General features: G+C 45.1%; 1 protein-coding gene across 1 annotated transcript in view; it reads right to left on the bottom strand.

Moving 5' to 3' along the window:
• Positions 1–24,562, bottom strand: part of LRP5 (LDL receptor related protein 5) — a 367,294-nt gene that overhangs the window by 63,231 nt on the left and 279,501 nt on the right. Inside the window, exons 9-10 of the mRNA XM_086957825.1 lie at positions 23,195–23,484; positions 8,864–9,090 (exon numbers count right to left, since the gene is read on the bottom strand). Of these exons, the coding sequence (XP_086813951.1) occupies positions 8,864–9,090; positions 23,195–23,484 (517 nt within the window). The remainder of the gene's footprint in view (positions 1–8,863; positions 9,091–23,194; positions 23,485–24,562) is intronic.

Here is a 24,562-nt window from a genome sequence, read left to right as displayed (position 1 = left end):
CTTTAACCCGCCTCTCTCTTCCATTGATTAGCTCCATAAATGGAGGCTAGCCATTGGAAGAGAGATGTGTCAATCATTCTGGGAGCAGATTCGTGGGTGTTTGTGTTTTTTTTAAGCCCCACCCCCTTTGTTTCGTCAGGCAGAGGTGGGCCATAGTGGGTGTTTCCTTTTTTTTTTTTTTCTTCAGGGCTGTTTTTTCGTCATTGTTAAAGTTTCTCTTGCCGGGATGGACGTAGTGATTGCTTCGCTGCAGGCGCGCACCCCTTCTCAACCCCGGAGAGCCTGCGGAGGGCAACGCCGGAAGAAGTCGTCCTCAGGTGAGTGCTTGCTGTTGTGCTTCCCGCCCGCTCCCCCCCGCGTTTGTTGTGCTGGTCTTGTTTATATTGTGTTTGTATTTCACTGCGCCATCGAGGTCTCCCTTAACAGGCCAGGAGACCCTCCTACGCACCTTACATTAGCTTCATAACTTCTAGCCAGTACTGGGCTTTAAACCACTGCTAGCAGATGTGGTTTTGTCTCACTGCTAACACATTCTCGGGAGTTCCTCGTCTCCTCCCGCATTGCCCGTTCACGTCGCACATTCAGGCTTGCGGCTACCCCAACCCCCCCCTCCTCCTGCAACATAACCTAGTTTGCGCCCTCTTTGCACCCTCATCACGTACTCCATGCTCTCTCGGATCACGAGGTAAAGATGCGCCAGTTCAAGAGACACCAATATATTTAAACCACTGCTAGTAGATGTGGTTTTGTCTCACTGCCAACACATTCTCTGGAGTTCCTCGTCCCCTCCCGCATTGCCCACTCAAGTCGCACATTCGGGCTTGCGGCTACCCGACCCCCCACTTCTCCTCCTGCAACATAGGCTAGTTTGCACCCTGCTTGCACCCTCATCATGTACTCCGTGCTCTCTCGGGATCACAAGATAAAGATGAGCCAGTTCACGTGACACCAATATATTTAGGAAAAGCTTTATTCTGCACCTTCACATCACAGTCACGAGGCTGTAGGTCCCTTTCTCTGGTCCTTGGCCGGATGTGACGTCTAGGCAGTACCGGTGTTTGGTACTGTTGAGTCTCCTCACAGGCCCGTGGCGCTGCTGCTTCAGTGGTTAGCCAGGACGCCCAAGTCTGACTCTGGGGTGTTAGTCTTGGGTTCAGAGACTGCCAGGCGAACACATTATACGCATGGACCTTTCTGTTAGGGAAAGGAAACACACGCTGCTGTGTGGTGATAGCTCCCTGCAGAAATCTCTAATCTTTCATCCTCTCAGGTATTTGTGCTGATTTTACTCCTGGCCTTGCAGAACTCAGACTTTTTGTATATAATTTCTGTGTATATGTAAAGTATACATCGACTTGCCAAGCTTCTCGTGTACAGAGCTTTGATGCCCTTTGGGGCTGGGTTGGCATGATATCCAGGAGCTAATAAAATATCAATTCAAAGCAAAGTTCACTGCGAGACCGGGGGTGGGGCAGCAGCCGCAGGGGGTCGTAGTTCAGAGTCCACTTCCTGTTAACATTTCACATATTTAAGAGCTGGGGACCGCTGTCCATTGGGCTAAAGATCTGTGTAGATTTCAGCCAAGGGCCATGACCTATTGTCTAGGTACACACAGTCTATGGTCAGACTCAGAGGGGCACTGCACCCAGGGAATGCATGGATTCCCATGGCATCTACAGCCGACATACAGACTCCCAGCATCTTTGGCCTTACGCCACCCACCTTCTATGGCCTTACACATATGCATATGGCATTTGTGTTCTCACATGCATGCACAGCTATCTGGCGTGATATGCACGCACATGGCATCTATTTATTGACATGCATGCATGCACACTATGTCCTACCAGGAATGCACTTGACATCTATGGTCTAACAGGCATGCACATGACATCTAGGACTTGATATGCAGGTGCATGACATCTAGATGTTGACATGCATGTACACTCTGTCTGTGGACTAACGTGTATGCACATGCCATATTTGACTTGATATGCAGGCACATGCCATCTATAGCTTGATATGCAGGCACATGCCATCTATGGCTTGATATGCAGGCAGACGCCATCTATGGCTTGATATGCAGGCAGACGCCGTCTATGACCTCACATGCATGCATATGACATCTATGGCTTGGCATTAAGGCATAACCTGTCTGAAGCCTGTCTGTGTGTGGCTCTGTGGCTCTTCGTGTGTGTTTGTGCTCTGTGTGTGTGTGCAAATGCAATAGGTCTCGCATTTGTGAGAGATTAAGCTATTGGCATTGTAAATGACAATGCCATTTATTTATCGGTTTTCAAAACCAACACATAAATACAAAATTTGTCATTTACAATGCCAATAGCTCTAACTTTTACAAAGGCGAGACCGTTGCATTGTAAATGCTTGTTTATTATAGAAGTAATTACTGCACTTCTTATGTTTCTAAGTGCTCTAATAACCAATTCTCCTTTTTTTAAATCTATTTTTGGTTTTCACATGTACACAGTCAAAAGGAAACTGATGATTCCAGAGAAACTCAAGATTGCAAGCTACTAAAGTTACTTGATGTACATGTCGCACCATATCAAATCACTGCAAACTAACAGCTTCTAAGAGGCTCCAGCATAAATAAATTGTGGGTACTGTGAACACATGCCGCTTAAGCAGTACTTAATTTGAGCCGGGGGGTGGGGGCACTCATTTTCGAGCAGTGGCACTTATTTTTCGGCATCAGACATTTACCGAGAGTAAGAGACAGAAAATCAATGCGGAAAGACTGAAGAAGAGAGACAGGAAAATCGTCATGAAGGAGAAAGCAAGAACCTGCATGAGTGAGATAAAGAAGCACTGTATTGGGACTGGGTGACCTCAAACCGTCATCAGAGATTGCCTGCCAACAACCTTTCTAGTAAGTTCATTGATCTCAAAGATGCCCCTAAGTTTGAAAAATATTGGGACTTAATCACCAAACCAATGGATCGTAAATTGTTACATCAACTTAGATGTGGTACGTTGCCTTTAAGGGTATTTACCAACAAATGGTGTTCAAGTGGGTCTGAATGTTGTCCTCATTGTCAAGTCCTGAGCGAAAGTGATGATCACTTTTTGTTTGTCTACCCACTTTATGCAGCTCCAAGGTCCAAATGGCTTCGCCCAGTTTGTAGATCCCTGGGTACTCGCTCAGCTATTGAGGCTAGCAGACTCTTAAGAACCAATCTAACCCCTCTTATTGTTACTGGTGTGGCTAAATTCCTTGGATGGGCATGGGTGATTAGAACTAGGTATTTAAAAAACAGCCAGTGCTAGGATTCCCTTTGAACATTTAAAATGTGACTTTTAACTGTAGATCTAGGTCTTCCAGGTTTTTACATTGTATTTTAATTATTGTTATGTACCCATTATAAGAATGTCTGTTATAACTGATTTAATACTTTAACGCCTCAATTAATTAATGTTTTGTACCCATTATATGAATGTCGGTTACAATTAATTTTACATGAACTTGTTATTTTATCGTGTATATTTTGTATGTACGTCTTTTAAGATGAAATAATCGAATAAAGACTTCTTAAATGGAAATGGAAATGGAGATAAAGAAGCAGGAAGGTCTGGTAGTGGATAAAGATGCTGAGGTGGATTCAAGACTATGCAGCCCTGGAATATAGCCCGCTGATATTGAATTGAATTAGCAGCGCTCTGGGCACCGGCACTCATTCTTTCATAAATTAAGCACTGCTCTCAAGTACAATGATAACAAGTTTATGCATCTTGGATCTCCAATGTGGAGCACAGGTTCATGGTTTAAAAAAATGCCTATTGACTTACAAGCATACTGACATAATCCGTATACAGGCTCAGACCATTCAAAGTCTGTCAGAGGCTGGACCCTCATCATCCCGGTTCCCTCTAACCAACCAAGTTGCGCTTTGCCCTGGCAATGCAGAGGCATTGTTGATCCCAGCTGTCAGCTGCCGTGCCTTCGCATGTGCCAGCATCTGTTCTGATTTGTTTCCTCTGGGGCGTCTGGGGACACAGTTTAGCTCTTCCCAGATGTCCTTGCAAGTCGTACGTATTGTGGGAATTCACTCTGTTGCTCCACAAGTATCTCATGTGCTTCCTCCAAGGTCAAAAATAACTACCAATAGAGCTCTCCCAATGTTAGGGAGACTATGGCCTGATTTAATTATTGGTGGTAAGAATACTCTGCCTCAATGGTGATGGAGTATCCTCACCACCAAGAATGTGGTCTGCCCACTGTATTTAGATGCGGGTGGGCCTTTTATTTATTTACAGCGGCGACTACTCCATCTCCGCCATGAGTAAACACCTCCAACAGCCACGTGGAGTAAGGACTGTCAGAGGCAGACCTGCAATTCCACCCATCAGATTTAGATGGGTGGAATTAGAGGTCAGTTTTCACGGTTTGTCACTGACAGGATAACCCTGGAGACTAGTTAAGGGGAACTGAAAACTGCTAAATGCTCCCTGGCCCCTCCCGGCAAGGTGAGCATTTGCATTTTCGAAAAGAAAATCCCACTTCAGGTAATTTACTCTAGCTCCCTGACGGAGAAACAGGCTGCTGCCAACAGCCCTGGCTTTTCCATCATTGACCCATGCAAATTTCAGTCAATTTAGCACACATCCTGTTTTTTTCAGAGACGGTTGACTGACGGGGAGGAAGGCAGGTTTTCATATAATCCAATGAAGGATTAGTAGGCGGCCCTTATAAGAAACCAATTTTACTGTGTCTAAAAGTTGCATTTAATTATCCTTAGTGACTCATTTTCTGTTTACCACGTTGGTGAGCGCTGCTCAATAAATTATTCTGTGACCAACAGTCGGTGCACAATAGTAGTCCTACTTTGATGTTTGTGAAATGTAATAGTTTTTGCTTTCTAAAATCTGGTCACCCTACTTAGCATGTCACATCCCTAGCTATCCAGGGCACCACTACTATATTGTGCCTAATTTTCACGAAGGGTGTGTAAGCACCATATCGGCACTGACCATGCAAACAGTGGTAATCAATGTTAGCATTGCCCAATTTACAGTATTCCAGTAACCCACCTTAAAATGACGGACGACAGAGTCTGCCTTGCTAGGATTAAAAACTCATAACCTCATTTACAGTACATTTGTCAGCGGTGAGCGGACTAGACCATCTACCTGGTCACTTATGACTTAAAAAGATCAGTTTATAGTAAATAAGTGTGATTAATTAACTGAATGCCCAGCTGTATGCTACTGTATGCAAGAGCCAAAAATGAATATGTGTCACTAATAAACAGTATTTGTGAGAAAATTTGATTTATTCTACGGTGTGGCCGTGCAACATCACTGAGCCTGTCTTGGGTCCAGTCAGGCTCATTTCTGAAACCATTGCTCAACCCTGGGTAGTGGTGGCTTCAAGAAGCTTTGTCAAAGGAACAGTTGCAAAGCATTTAGAAGTACCAAAATAACTGAATAAGCAAGAAACGTGACACAAAAAAAATCCAACACCAACTGATAAAAATAGATCTAATTTTTATGACATTTTTAGATACCAACACAAACAAAAATCCAGAGGGCTCCGGACCTATAGAATTTAAAAAAAATCCTAAAAACACGGTTTGTCACTCAAAAGGCAAATATTTTCTATAAAGTTGTGTTTGGGTACTTCAGCCTGCTTTGGGTGACCAACTCCAGCACGGAGCAAGTCAAAGGGGTCAATTAGGCTTTGCAGGACAGCATAGTCAAAGCAGTATCTAGTTCAGTTCCAGACACAACGGGCAAACTCTCATTGACCTAAATGGAGTGGTCCTGATGCAAAGGATGCTGAGGATGCTGATGGGATCGACAAGGGTCTTCCTAGAACCACCGCTCGGTCCACGAAGACGGTGTTGGGACTTTAGACACAGTGGCCGATAACCCTTGAAGCCCAGGTAAAGTCCTTCCAAAATCCAGTTGCCACTTGTCTATTGTTCTCAGGTCGCAGCTTAATCAGTGGTTACCTTTAACTGAGGCTAGTGTCCACCTTTGGCAACCAAATGGCACTTTATTGATTCTCTCGGGACCAGCAGACTATGGGTAAAATGTTCCGAGTGTCAGGGTTCGGTCTCCTGGGCTGCGCTTCAGCAGGTAGCGGTGAACAAGCAGTTGTGGCTACCAACTCTGCCAACGCGGCTTCTTCAGCTTTTGCGGCCCTGGTTGCAGTTGGTCATCCAGCTGACTCTTGGAGTTCACATCTTCTGTCTAGGGCCTTTTCCTAGAGCTGGGTACCACAGGTACAGTCCTCTCTTTGCTAGCCCAGAAGCAGCCGGTGCAGTCCAGTCTTTGGTATTGTCTCTCTTTGCTAGGTCCAGGTCTTTGCTAGGTCCAGGAAGTAGGGCAGTCTTTCTTTGATACTCTCTCCAGTGCAGATGTGATCAGTAGACTGGGTGCCAGGGGTGCTACTTTTATGCCCATAACTTGCCCTCAAGATGCAATGACTATTAGCCAATGGTCTACAGTGTCCCGTCCCGCCTGATTACAACTTCCGGCAATTTGTCGCATCTAGCTAACCAAGATGGCAATATTCAGCCCACTCCCAAATTGGCAGACCCCTTCTCTCAGTTTGTAGGGCTTAGTAGCCCACCCTAGAGGCGTGGCTACACGAGGCCTACACATCCATGGGAAAACTGGTTCGGTAACCATTTTTCCGTCTCTATCTCGGACGCCAACCTACCTACCAGATTTGACTCTCACCTTTTGGACGCACACCCTGTGATGCTCCCTGCCAGGGATTGAAGACAGTCTTGCGAACAGGATCTGCAAATGGCCACTGGAAAACTTGGCAACAGTGAGGCAACTTTCTAAAGATGCCTTTTACTCAAACGTTACATTAAATTTGACTTGCGCATCATGTCGGGTTAAATGCAAGAATATTTTGATACCTTGAAGTACCAACTTTGGTGGTCGCATTCAGGAGTGAGTACAGCTGAGTTGTCATCATGTAATCCTGCTTGTTGTACTTGCTTCACAAGCTCATCACTCTCATGATCTGCACTTACAAATACACATGACAATTTTGAGATCACTCCGACCCCGCTAATGGCCTGTAATCTGTAATCTATACGCTGCACAATTGCCTGAAGTTTTAGGCTAACAAAACGGTATTTTTCTACATGGATCACATTCAAGAAATGAAAGCCTTTAGCATGAATTTGCCTAGATTATTAAATCTAGACACAAGAGGCCTCTTTCTGGACTCTGCTCAGATTAGGATTTCCTAAATCAATACTGGTTTTAGCCAATTGTTTCTTGTATACATTTCCTTACGCACTGATTACAAATTAACTAAATGTTAATGTGGTTGGATCCTCTATGCAGGGAACAGGAAAAGTTCCCTGCCTTTGGCTTAGCCTAAAGTGGGTGCAGAACTTTGCAGCCAGTATTCAGGTGCATGAGAATGAAAAGTCCACAGCATAAAAGTGGTCATTGGTAGTGCTGCCCTTGGGAGAGTTTTTTTCTACAAGCCTCACTCAGTTAGGTGAACCTTAACTCGTGTCTAACCAATTCTCCTGGTAGAGAATAAAAAAAATTGATGCCTTCGGCAAACATATGTTTTCCTCTAGCACCTTGGCACTGCGATCGCTAAACGCAGTCTGTCTGTTGGGCTGCTACATGCATGCCCTTCGGGACATGGCCAGAGAGATCTTGCTGGCAATCCTAGGGGACGATCAGGCCTCTTTGGCACAGATAGTACATGATGGGCAGTTTGCAGCCAAGTATGTTCTCTGAGCTGTCTTGGGTCCCACAGACAGCACTGGCAGAGCTTCAGTTCTAGCGTTGACCTCTCTGAGCTTTCAGATAAATTTGCACACACACATTCTGCTTCTAACCGGACTCGATTGTGAAACTCAGAATAAACAACTATAGGTGGTTTTATAATAATAATAAAACATTTATGTCACGCCAGATCGATAGGATTATCTCAAGCGCAAGTGGCAGAAACAGTGTGTCCTCTATTTTCGCATTCATAAGAATACATTTTAGTATTGTGCTGTGTAGTGCTTCACATGTAATTCTTGCATGCATGCCGAAACACCGTCATCATTGGGTTCCATCTTTGCCAAATATAGGTTAAATACACAGTTGCGGATGGAATAAACTGGAAAGGGGTAGCTGCGACAAGAGAGCAATGGTCAGTCATCCTCACACTGCGAGCAGCACTGGTGGCAGCTGCGGGCTGCACTTGCTCTGTATCAGCAGCACTTGATGCGTAGAGCTGCGGCACGCGAGAGGATGCGCCGGGTGCGCTCACTGTGTAAACGGGCATCAACAGAACAGCAGTGTACGACAGCGGAAGAGGGTTGTGGCAGGTCAGTGGCTGAATGGACTAGGTTGGAGACTGACTGACTGGGATGGCTTGAGCATTAGTCTGATTCTCGAAGTCTTAAGAGATCACAGATTTGGTTATAGATTCCCACGGCCGTCCCCGACCCAGCTGGACATTAGGCACAGTTTTCCCCGTCTCCCCCCCCACTTCCCTCCCCCTCTTTTTTCCTATGTTTGATTTTGCTCTTAAAACAAATGTAACTTGTAACCTGTAACCCTGATCCACATGTTAAGCGCTCTGATACCTCTGGGTCTATCCAGCGCTATATAAAACTCAAATAAATAAAATAAATAAATAAACAAACAAAATCTGCAAATGAAATGATCAAGCTCTTGGGAAAAAAGGTTGCAGCTATGAAGAAGTCTTGCAATGTGGGTAAACATAATGCACATGACACAAATGCCAAGCCATAACATTCTGACATTTAACAGCATTTTTACTGTTTCCCCCCCTTCTTACCGGCACCAAAATGAGTGAATACATGCAGGCTAAAAAGGGATTTGTGAAAATTGAAGAATTCCTTACCCTTTTGCAGGATCCAGCGCCAAAGACCTGGGATTATCCAGGTCCTTCCAAACTAGGACCTGCCTGTACTGCCCATCGAGGTGAGCAACTTCGATGCGGTTGGTTCCAGTGTCTGCCCAGTACAGGTTCTTGCCCATCCAGTCCACAGCCATTCCCTCAGGGTAGTCCAACCCAAACTCAATAACTTGCTCTACAGAGCTCCCATTCATGAATGCCCGGCTTATGGTCTGCAAAGAAACGCAACCAAAAATATGAACAAGTAACCTGTACAAATGCAACTGAACAGTAAATCCTGCACTTTTAGAAATCAAAACTAGTGGGAGCAGTAGCCACACATTCATTTCAATGTTTCACTACCAAATAAATCAAATGTTACTGTGGGTGCGAACTTAAAGTGATGGCGACGATAAGGGTACTGGAAGACGATCTACAGCTAGAGAGGTAAAGGTGCAGAAAACTGCAACCGGTGCCCATGTACATCAACCCAATGCAAGTGGCCTGTCCCTGCTGCTCTCGGCCTTTGGCCTGTACTCAACAGCCCACAGGTGGCCAACCCCTTCTACACCAGGACTTAGGCCTAAAACAAGCCAAGAGTACCAATCTGGTCACTCACGCACAACACCAAACCTCTTCATGCACAGGGCAAACTAAGCTTCAACGTTTGTACAACTAAGCACTTCGTCATAGTGTAGATTTCTTGTGTTCGATATGGTATGTCAGCGTTTCGTCAGGGGTATGAAGCGCTATATAGATGCAATGACAATGCAAGAGGGAAGTCTAAGGAATGACTGGAACTATAACTGCAGCCAGCAAAAGGGGCCCAGCTCTACAGCTAATGCACAGTATAGAGAAGAGAAGGATAGAAAGCCTGTAATGACCAGCCTAAGGTATTCTCTACTGTACTACAAAAAAGGCCGAATGCAGTCTTTTTTCTTACATTAAATCTCCCCTCTTCCCCCCAGATTATTTTAAGCAGGGTCCTGATACACTAGGCTTACCCCATACTTCTTCCCGAGGAAAAGTGCAATAGTGTGCAATCACAGACCAGAAAAATGGATTGCATTGGTAAAAGGTCTGAGCCATAAGTTAAGAAGGAGGGAAGGAGAGAGTCCTTAAGACATAAGTGCAGCGGTTTTCAAACCCACATGACCCACATCAAACCATCTGCTTGTGCTAGCTGCTAAAAGTAGTGCTTTATAGACACTTTTGTGATTTCTCATCAATCTTGGTGATCTGCACAAAGGTCAAAGTGGATCACTCCCGAAATATCCTAGTCTTTCATGCATTTAGTATGTGCTGCTCCGTGGTAGCCAAGGCACGGGTGAGCGCAAGTGACGGGATTAGGAGCTCCCAAAAGACGAAGGATATGTGTGTATAAGGACTGCCGCAAATTTCCCGAAAATGCACCTGGATTTTTTTTATCAATTCCATTTTTACATAAGCAAACATGCACGTGTATCTTTGCTGGTGTGAAAATCCCCGACCAAGTGCAACTATATTGTTATGTTTTTTCTTTTTTTTCCCACGGAGATAATATTTAACCTCGTGGAGAAGCCCTTTTCCTATATTCACACCAGTTTTGTGGATGTCCCCTCCAGATTCCCACCATGAACAACAAATATCAAAATTATTAATAACGCATATTACATTAAATTAGGAATAATTTCGGTAAATCCTTCAGAAAGTACACAAGTACACTAAAAGCTCCTGCTTATTTGGTTTTTCAAGTTAACAGTTTCTTCCTCTGCATAATGGAAGTTATTTGCATACATAATGAAAACGGATCAATGGCCGCCCTTTCCGAGTAAGAAAAGCTGGCCATCCCACTGCCACACAGAAGAACCACATGACAAGGAGGGCCCGTAGATTACATAGTGACTCAGACCCCCCGCCCCCCCCCCCCCCCCCCCCCAGAGTAAGGTATCACTAGCTGACGTCCGCCACCACTCACAGCTGCCTCCACAAATCAAGGCCTTGCTCGAGATTCCTTCCCTGCATATAACTGAACAGAGACACTCGATGCATTTGAGACTGAAGTCGCCACCCATTCCCCATGTATTACATCACAGCTGACGTCACCTACCAGGAAGAACCTCTGCTGTGCACGCAATCCATCCATCAGCATCATGTGAATCTCACACAACTCACCATTTTATAGGCCATCAATCACACAGAGCACACACAAATACCCTTCACCACATACACACATACAAGACAAACCTGCGTAGCCACACAACTCACTAGCACACAAACTACTCAACTGCACAAATAGTCGAACTCATGCTTGCCAATTCACACTTACCAGTGATCCACGCTCAACACAACTCACACTATCACTGAACACAACCAAGACAGAGACCTGGTTCCCCAATATTTGTTCATAAATAAACAAATAAATACGTTTTGGGGCTCACAACGTTCCCTCAGAGGCCTGTGCACTCTTCTATCACTGACACCACCAACTTTCCACACCGGCACTGCCCTTTTTCGTCACTTGTGCTGCCCGATTTATGTGTTGAATAAGTGACAGAGCCCACATTTTTCTTAGGAAGAACAAGGGTGCCACTAGCGCTAATGGACAGAAGAATGGATGAAAAAGTGCGTGAGGTAGTGGTGTGTTTGTTTACCTATGTATTTATCATTGCCTTAATGTGCTCGGAAGCACCTGCTGGCACTATATAACGCAACTAAATAAAAGTGCTTCTTAGGGAATATGCGGCAATATTTACGGTGCAAAAAAAAGCATCATGTATAAATGCGAAAGCAGTAAACAGTGTCTGCATTAAGACACACTGAAGACCGTGCTGGTCTCAGCTGTGACGATGACGCATCCATAATGTAATGAGCAGGGAGGGGTGTACGTTTGAGCATTTCTTTCAATACAATGAGTGCTTAATGCCAGGGCCTAAAGAACTTCTGCACATGCGAGTGTGATCCTCGGCCATTTTCCACTGACTGACACTGTTCTGTAAATGTTTTGCACACACAGGTGTGTGTTCATGTAGACCAGTGCTTTCCACAGTGTGTGTCGCGACTCGCGACACAGCACTGTGTCACCTCCCATGCGTGGGTGTGTCGCGCGACAATGGGGGCTGCTTAGGGTGAATGCTCTCTTGGGCTTCTGCCTTCAGTGACGCAAAGAAGCCGTTATGCAAGCATGCGCTGTGCGCACAGCCTTGATCCCTTTGCGACGCAGTGACCACGGAGCCGCCTCTGCTCCCCAGACGCACAGGTATGGTACATTTTCGATATTTTAAAACTTTCCGTAGAGTGAGGACAATTACACACTCTATGGTTTTAGTTATGTGCGATTGTGACAGTAACCATATCGCAGAGGTTACTAATGTACTGGCTATATCAGACTCACATGTATTGTACGAACACAGGGTTTATTTGACGCATAAGAGGTTCAGATGACAGGATGTAATTGTGTCTGTACATACGCTCCTTTGTGCAGGTGAGGGGTGTTCGTTTGTGTGTGTGTCTGAGTGGATGCCATGATGTTAGAGAGCGTGGCGTGAGTGCATGATGCCTTATGTGGCAGTTACAAAAGTGTTGCAGCAGAAGTGCATGCTCGGCAGCCCGAGGTAAGAGGTCAAGGGGCATAGTATGGCTGCCGTTATGTGGGGGTGGTACAATGCTGCCATTGCCTTAACAAAGGCCTTGGGGGTCAACAGAGGCATTATTACCTCTGAAGGGTTTTACATGCCAGTGATCTGTGCAGCAAGCAAAGGATATTTGGCGTGGCCAGATCTTCACAGATTGCCATTACTTGTGCATTTCATTTGGTGTTGTGCAAACATTTTACTAGAAAATAGCATCGATTTAGGTTAGCCATTTAATGTATTTATTAGAGCAGAGCATTTATTTCTTCAACAATGCACACACCCTTTTACATACATCAGCCCCCTCCCCTGAGCACACCCATCCGCCCAAAGGCACACAGATATCTTTTCCGCATCATCACCATGCTTTTTATCTGCCCTCACTTAAGCCATCCATCGAGGCAGCCCTACCCCTTTCATCCAAGTATTCTATGTATCTATTCAGCCCCGCCCGTGCATCCATCCTGTACGATCCTACTTCTGTTGATAGTGACTCAATGTGTACTGACATACGTGTTGTCTGTGTGTATTTGTGTTTTGTTTTCTGTGAATGCATAGACATCTGCATATGCTGTTACACCTGTTGGCCTGTGTGCATCGTTGTCTGTGTTGATTTGTGTGTGCAAGGTTTTCTGTGGGTATTGCCTGATGTGTGTGTGCCTTCTGTGTGCATTTACCCCTATTCTGTGTCTTAGTGCAATGCACGAATTTTTAGTAGTAGTAAACGTTGTTTAGTCAATAAAACCCGCAACAACGGTGTGCAAATGCAAATAAATATGCGATGTAAAGGAATAGAATTTGCTTTGTCCCGTTTTCCTTCCCTGACCTGACCCACTGCGTTTGTTAATGTGCTCGGTTTGCTGAAGTTTAAAGTTTGGCTTTTTCAGTGAGCCCTTCTACCAAGTGGGCAGACGACCACAAACAGTCATTGCGCTGACTTTTTGCAGCAGGCCTGCTTACTGTCTGTGTATTATAGAATGCAAGTTTGTTCTGTGTGTAGCCGTGGGCACCACAGAGTCTGCAGCAATGTAATGCTGTATGCGTGCAAGAAGCTTGAGTCTGTGAGAACGGTGTAGCTGTGCGCAATGCTGTGTGCAGGAAAAAGGCTTGTGTCTGTGTCCATGGATAGCATGCCTCAGGCCTCATCTCTCATCTCTCAGACTCTGCCTACATGAGGATGGATGTTTATGTGTAGCAGGCTTTCCGTCAGCATACAGTGCGCCCAGGCCTCAAACTCTGTTCAGCACGCCTCAGATTTGGCATTATTAACCCCATGGCTCAGACTCTAGGCTATGTGCACAAGACCCCTGCCTCTGACTGTTTGCTCCAGTTTAAGGCTTTCGCTGCTCAGCAGGCCTCCTGCTATCTAGTGCAGCAGGTCTCATGGTTTTCAAGTTCAGCCTCCTGAGGTTCGGTGTCTAAGTTGCACGTTTTTAGGATTACAAATAATTATACAGAGAAGAAAACAAGGAGGGAGAAAGAAAAAAACATGTGCAAGGGGATATTACAGTCCTCCAATAATGTCACTACTGTGGTGTTACACAGAGTCAGCCATCTATAGTACACAGCATCTTAGAGCTGCCTCCTAGGTCATGTTGCCATCCATTTGTAGCCCTGGACCTCTCTTTTTGTACTGTGTGCTCCTGGGACCATGTCTGGTTACATTCAGGTTTAGGCTTTTCAACCTGCATTTATTTGCCTTCCTGTTTTTTTGTTTCTGAAGCTTTTTCTTTGTGTGCAAGTTGTTGAGTGTGTTTGTCTGCCTGTGAGGGTTTCTGCATTTGTTTTGCGTGTTTTTTCACAGCTGTGAGCAAGTTTAAAGCCAGTTGTATTTGAAACATCTAGCAGGGCAGACATGGTTTCAATTACTTGTGGGTGTACTGTTAAAAGTGCAGGTGCTTCCGGTTTTGTTTTGGGGTGCTCCCGTAGAGTTTGTCTCGTTTCAGCATTGTGTGTTTGTTAGTCAATTGCCCTTTGTGTCTAGGAGAGTGCAAGCTTTTGTGTATGCACGTGTCTGATAATTTGGCTTCACCATGCCTTCGCTTCTTTGGGTCATCAGTGTGTGTGTGTTAGCGTGCGTGTGTGTATGTGTGTGAGACAGTGAGTGCTTGAGTCTGGCAATATCACATATTTCTATGCATGTGATTGTATGTTTTGTTTTTGAACATGTGTCTGTCATCCTTTGTCTGTATATTTCTGTATGTTTGTGGCAGAGTATGAGGGGGTGGTATGGGAGACATTTACATACTCCAGCACTGTAAACAGAGTATGAGCGGGAGATGGCACGGTATGCATGAAAATATTTCAACTGGGCTACAGGTGAAACATGTTTTCTAAGATTGACTTTTTCATGTTTAATGTATTTTTTTATTGTGGCGATTCGAAGGGGTGTAGGTGGCAAGAGGTAACTCCTATTCAGCAAGGCAGCAGGCGGACTTTGTGCATGGTTGAAAGGGTGGGCAGTGTGTGCACCCGCCCTTTTAGTGCCGTAAATCACTGGGGCATGTGTCAATGTGTGCATGATTATATTCTTGTTTCAGGCACAAACCTAACCTTGCTTACACCCAGTTTTGCTAGTCACTGTCTTTGTTAGAACAGATTCACAATTGCTTTATTAACCTTCCTGCTTTCTCAGATTTGCTTGAAAATCCACCATTTGCCCACTATTTTTTTCAAAATTTCCCCCCCGAAACCCCTTTAGGTGGTTTGGGCTCGCGAGCTGCGCTTGCTCGTGGTACCATGTCGCAAGATGAAGATTGACTAAAAGGTGTGTCACCAACATGAAAAGTTTGGAAAGCTATGATGTAGACTGTAGTGTCAGCAGGTGTAAAACGTGACAGCATTCGATGGCATCTGAAGGGCATGGGGTAAGGCAGTGCCGTGGTGCCTTTTTTTGGGAGTCTGTGCAGCCCACTGGGTTTCTCCCTGAGCAGATTATTCTAGAATGGTGGGTATCAGCATGAGGGGAGGTTTGTTCTGGGGGCCAAGCTGTGTGCTTTTATTCCATGAGACCTCAGTTTGAAAGTTGGCTTCTCTGCTTGATCTTAGGCGAATACCCATGTTTACTACATATTACGCATCCTGAATCTATCCTAGAAGTAATTACACCCCCAACGCAACTACTTGATGCGGCTTTCTGACATCCACCAGCTAGAAGCTATAAACACGATAGAACATATGGAACGTCACTAAATCGTATAATCGCACCACCAAGCCATCTGCGCACCAGAGGAACAAGGGTCTCTCAAACAACACATGTGTCATAAATGTGAGCACGTGCGCCGTGTGTGAGGAAAGACTTTCTCAGTAAACCTGTGCGCAGTTTATCAAGGCAGGGGTTGATCCCTTGACTAACTCGGGCCAGAGTCCTGTCTGGAGAAGGAAGAGGAAAAGGAGGGAGGGTGAATGAAGGCGGTGGAGGGAGACAAGTGTACAAAGTAGATCGCAGTGATTAGGTCTGGCTTCTTGAAAGTGTCTGCTTAACTCATTGCCTCCTTCAAGATCCATCCTTAACGGTTATGATGAAAAATGTGCGCAATTCTTACCACGTGACCTTTTCGTTCTGACATTCAATACCACGGCATCTCCAGTTGCAGGTTGGGAATCCTACCAGCAAAGCCTCACCTTCCTCCATGGAAACGCACAACCTCTACCAACTGCTGCAGACTGTGTGGAAATTTAAACGAAGACATAATACACCTACTATGCATCTGCAACGGCTTGAGAGAGGAAAGGAGACAGTTTCTTAAACAACTCCTGATTGCAAGTCAAGTTCGATCTTGTAGGGAAGCAGTAAAGGCCTGTTTTGAGGGCAGCAACATCCGTCTTTCCTGCAGCCTTGTTCGGTATATGAGGGAAGCGAACGCTAAGCTAAGTCAGGAAGTCCCCCAAGTCCTCGGCCTTTATCCTATGCTATCGCATCTATGAGTCAAGGTCAACAACCGGCTCTACTTGCGCTTTGATTAAGTCCTATGAATAACTCCCTGGTTGCTAAGCTCCCAGCAGTTAGTATGGACTGGCTGTGAGCTCATTGACTCGTTCTCCAATAAATATCATTTCTGGGTGTGGATCCGCCAATGAGAACAAGCCCTATGCTGACTTATCTTTTTTTACTAAGAAGAACTATTTTACCTACACATTTTTACTCCTTTGCAATTTTAATGAACTACAAAATATTTGTAATTTTTTAACACCTTTTAAAGGAGAAGCCGTATCTTGTGATTTAATGTTTTACGTGTTTGCGAAGATTTTAATCAATCATGCAATAAAGTTATACCTTCCAGTTGCAGGTGCCGTGTTTGTTTCAGGCACTTTCATATAAATATCAGGCAAAACAAGATTAAACATGTTTTACTCACCCCATGTTGTGACACAAGGAAATGCTTTTATTTTCATTGTTTGCCCATGCCTTACTAGGATGATACCATAGAAGCGTCCTTGATAGTCCTCAGGATGACCGCAGCCTATTTTGCTATAAGGGTCAAAATGCTGATGCCAATTTCTAAAATCGGACTGTTCCTTTTCCAAAGCATAATAAGATTTAAGCTCATTACTTTCATATTTCACTATACTAATTCACCACTTATCCTTTCTGTGTTCCAAAGTCTGGGTCAGCTTTAGCGACGGTGGCGCCCGGTGTGAGAATCCTTTTTGGCACCCCATGACCGCCTCCTCGATTCCATCACTACCACCAGGCATACGTGCCCCTCATCTCCCCAATTATATGTTATTGCTAAACATGCTCCCCCAACCCATGAGGTCGGCGCCCTCTCCATAGGTCAGCGCCCAGTGCGGCTGCACCAGTCGCACTGCCATAAAACCTGCCCTGTCCAAAGAAGCGTGCTACTTGCCGAAAAAGTGCTTTAACAACCCATCATGGGTAGCAGGCGCTATATAAATGCAAACCTTTTTCTCTCCTCTATCCCTCCACTTGCCTTCTCAATCCAAATAACTGACTAAGATATCCACCACTCAATATTTTCACTATACTAATTCACCACTAATCCTTTATGGGTTCAAGAGTAATGTGCTACTCGCCGAAAAAAGTGCTTCAACACCTCGTCAGGGGTAGTAAGCACTATATAAATGCAATTACAATACAATACAGTGTGATGCACATCTATTTTTTAATCTCGGCTAGACAGAGCATGCGCTTTCTCTTCAAAACATTCTGCTTATACACAGTGGGCTTACAGCCCGCCCACAGATTACCATTTACCGCATAGTTCTAATTTCCTTCATCCCCATTTGTTCAAGGCATGTCTGCGTCATGTCTTCTCCTTGTGTTTAGCCCTCCCCTGGAGAATGGACCAAGAACTTGTGTCCTTCCGCTGCTCCCGTTTTTTTTAGCTACTTATTCATTTGGTGTTCAAGCACTCCATCTGAGTGTTTGTGTTTTAAGGGTCAGCCAAAGAGCAAAGTACAGTAGCGTGAGGGTACTGATGGTTTACTCAAACCACTGCACACTGGCCATTGAGAGGTCTGGAGAGGCAAAGATTGCTAGCGCCTTAACATTAATCTGCTTTTCGCTGCCACAAGAGAGCTGGGTGACTGTAAGCATGGAGTGTGAGCATTGACATATTGCCTCTGTGGCTCAATACCGAACTGCAGTGAACATCTGTGAGGGAGCATTTTCTCCTCTACATTCTGTTGCCCGGCTTAGTGGGCCACGACACAATGTTTATCACCCTTTCTTGCTCTGTCGTCAGAGTCCCCAAGCACACAAGTGATCTCATACAGAAGGGACGGGTCTCAAATGTTTTAGAGATTCTTGCTGGCTCCCAGGGCACAAGTTCTGAAAAAAGAAATGGGGGGGACGCTGTCACCGGAAGTGACGTCACGACTGGAAGTGACGTCACGAAAGGTGCCGAGCTCCTCGTCCCAGAGGGGCCAAAGAGTGAAGTCCAGCTGTTTGGCAGGGGGGGGGTTGGCGTCCCCCCTGTAAAATAAGTGGGGGGACGCGTCCACCCGCGTGGTACCCCGACTCGAGCCCTGCTGGCTCCCCTTTCTCTTACCATTATTCACTTAATTAGTGCCACTTCCTTGCCGTCCGCAAAATGGCTAACTCCTCTTTGCCCCCTAAATTAGAAACACAGACACCTGGAATTAATTCTAGAGAGTTTGGCAGGGCAGTGGCCAGCAAGGCTGGGGCATCGGTCAGTCTCTGTTCTTAGATTGAAAGGCACAGGTCCACTTCACAGACCAATTCCTATACACGTTGCACATCATCCAGATGGTGTAGTTGCCTGCTTTGCTGTCGCATGCTAGGCATCCCTAGCCTGTGCGGCGGCTCATACAATCTTCTCTTGTCAAACAGAAGTGTGCTTGTCCCTTTCGCAGATAGTGAGGTGGAATTCGCAAGGAGAATGGCGTATTTCTATTTGCAGCACACGTGGGACTAGGACTAGTGCAAGGTGCTATTCCAGACTGTTTTATTTGTGTTGTTGTTTAATAGGGTTTAGAGGCCAGTCAGTGAAACCCAGCAGGCTCTCGGAGAATAGCGAGCATCTTGTTTTGTGTCTGCGTGATATCTATGACACTCTTGCTGAGTGTTATCACCTGGCTATTCGATTTATACCTGTTTTAGTAAGTGCAAGTGTTTCAAAGGGAATAAGGGCCTTTACCAAACGTTTTACATTTCCTTCGGTGTGCTTTATATGAGCCTTAAGATCTCCGATGTTGGTTATTGCCCAAGAAACTGTATATCTGCAGTGAAGTGTTGTGTCCCTCTAGAAGCCATAAACACGGTGTTTTTCATTTCCTAGCGCCATGAGGCTAGCTCCCAGAAGTTTGTAGTCGCCAGACTTTTCTTTGTTCTGTTACTTGTTGTAGGGTAAATGGAAAAAACATTATCAGGGATTAGTAAATATAGATCTGCGATGTAGGATGTCATTTGAAACGCTACCTGTGGTTTGTACAAATGGTGGCAACCAGAGGCTGCCAGCTAACAGGACCACGTTACTTTGTGTATGGCTGCGCCCTAGCACACTTTTACCCTCTCACAACCCGCCCTCCACCCCCACTTGTGTTGTGTTGCTTGTCCCCCCCCCCCTCCTGCTAGATAAAAAAGTATTACTAGGCCCGCGCTAGCCACGTCATTGTGCTTTTTTCAATGACTTTCAGTCACGCTGAGCAGCAGCACCACTGCTCTAAAAATGGCTAAAAGACACCGAAATTGTCAAAAGCCCTTGCATTGCCAAAATCTACTGGCTTTCCCAATGCTTGTTATATTGGTCTTGAATTATTTTGTTCACTACTCACTGCACTATGTTCTGTGCGGTTCACATTACCCTACAGCTGCATAAGGTTACCTCTTGAAGAAACCACTCCGCCTTCTATTGTGGTTAAGTGGGGCCAGGAACAGAGATAGGGCTGAACCAGTACCCCACTGTGCTAGTGGTACAGGGCAAACACCGGTCTGCCAATCTAATTTGCCATCAACCACTGGAAGGTGGTGGCTGTCATGGACCAGCGATGTGCCCCTCAGAGCAGCCATTCAGTCTCAGTGCGAGTTTATACGTGGAACGTCAAGCCACGTGCCACACAGCCATGCAGAAAAACACACACACACACACACCGTGAATGATAACCTTCATCAGGCCTCACTTATTGCAGTAAAAAGTTGTTCATGGTTGTTATCTCGGATGACGTGTTCACACACAGAACTAAACACAGAAACAAAGTGTTCTGGGTCATAGAAAAGAGTGCCCGCTGGCAATCACAAATAAAGCACTGTCTAGATGTCTATATCCCAGTAGGCTACAGCAGCCAATATGAAGACAGTACACACACAAGTCAGCAGGGAGACTAGCTTTCACCAAAAGTCCTCTTGACACTGCACCTTCAGTGACTCAACGCACAGGTCGTTTGAGCTCCTCACCTGCCACATTCCCCTCTCTGGCTCTTGGAGAGCCTTCTTCATTCTTATCTTAGGACCCGAGGACCTTACAAGAACTTTATAAAAGATATCTCAGACCTCATCACCACCACAAATAACTTTCAGCACTCTCTTCATTGCCTAGAGACTTCAACCCACCCCGAAATATGAGCACAAAGATAAGGAGATTTGAAAATAACTTTATAGACAAACTTTTTTCAAAGCCAATAGCTCGGCAATCACATATAAAGCCATGGATTTTAACAATGCTGCTTTTTTGGCCATTTTTCCCTGGCTTTCTGCAAGCATTACCAATATGACTGGCCTCCTGTCTTCTAGCCCCTTCTGCCCTCTTGGAGGGTGTGGGGCAGACAGCCTGTTGCGCCAATATTGAGGTGGGGCACCACACCGCTTTTTTCATAAATTTTCTTCTTTGGTCTCTGGGGGCGTGGTCAATTTCAAGGTAAACACTTCCAATTTGCACTCCAAGGGAAGGCAGAAAGACTGTTGTTCCCCTTCTAGGGTGGTGCTCATAACAACGACAGGGTGGGCCAGGCCACTCCTGTTTTTACAGGGCAATTTTCCCGGGTGTCTAGTGGACTTTCTCTCACCATGGGGGCAAACAGGGATAAATATCCCCTACATTCCTCCCTGGAGGAGCACAGAAAGACCATTGTGCATGGTGGTAGAGGACCTTGTGCATGGGGGAAGGGGACATGTTCATGCCACCGAGCATGCCCCCCACAACAGTATTTTCCCAGGTGTCTAGTGCGTGGGTCAATCCCCATGTAGAGATTTACTAGGGATAGGCAACACTGGAAAGGGTACTGTCCCCTTTCCACGGATCTATCTTCAGTCTTGATCAGTGCACAGGGGGCGGAGTTATACCCTAAGCACGAATAAAGTCAAACCAGTCGGTGCCTAATGGTGCTGACTAATTTAACTTTCAAATCATTTTGATTTCAGGGCACCCCAAGCACTGAGCATCATATCACAGTGATTGAATTTTTTTTATTTCGGGAAGCTTGCGAAGTTCTTCCCCCGCGTTGTGAAATAACCTTTGAAAGACAAAAGGTTTCAGGTGCATGATTTTCCCTGGGAATGCAGAGGACAAGACTTTCACGTCTTCCACATAAGAAAGGTAACCGCAGAGGACGTGAACATTATGTCCTTTGCATTAAAGTGGTTAAGTAATTATACTTGCTCATCCTACAGACCAGCGTCATTCTCAAGACCAGCTCCTTCACCTACAAGGCCAACAGAGACAGTAACACACCTGTAAATTAATCATGCAACATATCCCTCAACGTCGCTATGCGACTTGCTAGCTAGGTGTGTGCAACAGAAATACATTGATGCCTACACATAGACTGGGGGCGATAATAAAGTGGTAGCAGGGTATCAACTGGTGTGCAAGGTGCACCCTTTCAACAGTCTACTGTGATGCAAAGGAGAGCGAAAATAACAAATAACTACAGGCAACTTAGATACAGTGTGCCTGCATGATTTTCAAGGACAGATTTTTCCTCAGTGCCCTCTTTCAGCTGAAGATAGGCTACCACGAAGAGTACCGCTGAGGTAAATCAAGGAAGCCAGGTGAAGAACACACAACCAGAGCAGGCAGAGTGGAATTGGCACTTGGCATACCCAACCGGGGAGAGGAGCTCCACACAAGTGCACCAATAGGACACAAAGAATGTACTCATCTCTACCGTCGGAGGACAAGGGCCTTTTGTTGCTCCCACGCATGGTATGACTTTCCACACCAGGAGTTGCAGAAGACGTTTTGCTTTCCTCCACTGATGACTATCAGTTTGGCAGAACAGACTAAACAGAATGGTATCCACTAAAATGATTCCTTCGGGGCTTGCCAAGCTCTGCGGCTTGGCTTGCCTCTGGACAGGTAAACCAATCGCTCTGTTCCTGTAGATCGACTTTTTTTGCTCAAGGTGGGCAGCCAGTCTCACTTTTCTTGTTGCTCCATATCAACAATGGGCTGGGAGGGAATCATTACAGAGCTGTTCCATTGTAGCAGTAGAATGGCTTTGGTGAGGAGGAAACATTCTGAGCTCTAAAAAACTTTCTGAATACTGCAGCTTATACGGATGAGCCCATTCAGGTTTTTTTGTTGCAAGGATTGGCCCTTGTCACCCTCTACATTTACTAGCACGATTAATGCAAACGTTAAAAGCAAGCAGCTGCTTCTTTTGCATCTGTGAGGATGTGCACCGGCAGTAAATATGCTTAAATACTTGCTATAAAAACCTGTTCTATTTCGATTAACCCTTTTTTTTTGTTTATTTCCATAACTGCTGATCGCCATTCCTTCATGATTATCACCCTTCCCTCTCGTAACCTCTGTGTGAAAGTCTATCAGACCCGAATGATCTGACGCAAGAAGTTTCCATCAGAAACTGTGGCATTTAGCGTGTTGTTTCCCCTTTGATATACTCATATTTATACCCATTTTTGAGAAGCCCTGGGGAAGTGAACAATATGATACAATTCAATGGCAGGTCTACCCTATCCAAAATTAATATTCAACAAACTTGAATGAAATGGATGTAGAGCTTACTGCAAAGCGGTCGAGAAATTATGGTTTTCAAATTAAGCTACCAACACAAAATTCACATGAGAGGGTAAAAAAATTCTAAAATGAGCATGATGAAATAAATATAGTACATATTTTCTTATGGACATTAAAAAACTATAAGCAGATGTAAACCAACAACTAAAACAATAGGTACATAGAAGATTACGTCATAGACCTGAGCAGTAGCCCTGGCCATTAAAAAAAGACGCCATGATCTTGGCCAGTGCTGGGTGGCCAACAGGTATAAAGACCAATACCTTTGTGCTGATGTCAGTCCAATATATTCTGTTGTCCGACACATCGAAATCCAGAGCAGACGCCTCCTTGACCCCGGTTAGGGGAATGGCCACATCGTTGTTGTTGGTCTCCAGGGATATGCGATGGATGGCGGCTCGGCTGGTGAACACCAAGAAGGCTTCCGGGATGATGCAGGTCTTCAGGTCACTCAAGAGCTCCAGTCCAATGGGGCATGAGCATCTGGTGTCCAGCGGGGTGTAGAAGCAGAGATGGCTGCATCCACCATTATTAGCAGCACAAGGATTGGTACCTGAAAAGAAAGAGCTTCATCAGCGGAAGGCATGAATCGCGCACAAGGAGACAAAAGAGTTGCCCAATTCTTGGAGAATTCAGTTTCAAACAAATTGCCAATAAACTGTGAAAACGTAATTAGGACAAGCGTAAATCTCTGTAATAAAAGAGCACGTGCGCGCTGACATTAAGTGGTAATGACAGATGGTAAAGGCGTTTCCTTTAGTTCATGCCCTGTGGAAAGATTTAAGGCCCCAGACAACGCAAACAGGTGTTAATCCAAGAGAGAAAAGAAAACCCGGACAGTCTTCATCCTTTACATATAGTAAATTATAAGCAGAGGTTCAGCAGGAGAATGGGAGTCCCATCACAGATCCAGAGCATGAAAAACAGGAGAGTCAGCGAGTGACCCGTTAAGCACTGCTCCCAGAGGGTTTCTGCAGGATGTCCCACCCTGCAACAGGGTGAACTAGGTAAAAATATCTTTACCGACAACTGTGCGAAAAGTGGGTAAGCTGTGTTTATTTCAACACTGACTGACTTATTCCACTTCACAGTCACCAAACTTACATTGCGAAATGAAGCTGGTTAGAGTAGAAAAGTGGGTACTGTTGACAGTGTTTACTCTATGGAGTTTTAACTCTTTACCACACTGTTTGCAGACAGTGAAACTCTCATGAAAAATGCACCACAGAGAATTAAAAAGTATCTACTAAGAACAGTGTACACTCTATGCAACATTTGAAAAAAGACACTGTTCACTTAAAATAACCAAGGTCTGAAGGTGCTAAAAAATTTATCTGCAGCCTGCATACTGGTGAAAAATGTTCAGACTTCCCATTTTGTGAAGCAAAAGACGCACATGTAGTTAGGTTACTAGGTGCACATAGTCTTCTATGTTATGTAGAAATTGTCATGCTGCGATGATTCTAATAACTCAAGGCCGCTTGCAATACTTAGTACCGTAGAAGCTTTGCCCTGTATGAAACTTTTTCTGCAGAACAAAATAACTTGTGTGGAACATCCTGAACAAAAGTCGTCAACTGGTACCTGCACACAGAGTTACTCTTTAATTTAAAAATATAAAACATGTTTAA

The sequence above is a fragment of the Lissotriton vulgaris genome, chromosome 2_1 (assembly GCF_964263255.1).
Source record: "Lissotriton vulgaris chromosome 2_1, aLisVul1.2, whole genome shotgun sequence".
Lineage (NCBI taxonomy): Eukaryota > Metazoa > Chordata > Amphibia > Caudata > Salamandridae > Lissotriton > Lissotriton vulgaris.
This window is presented reverse-complemented; position numbering and strand designations above follow the sequence as displayed.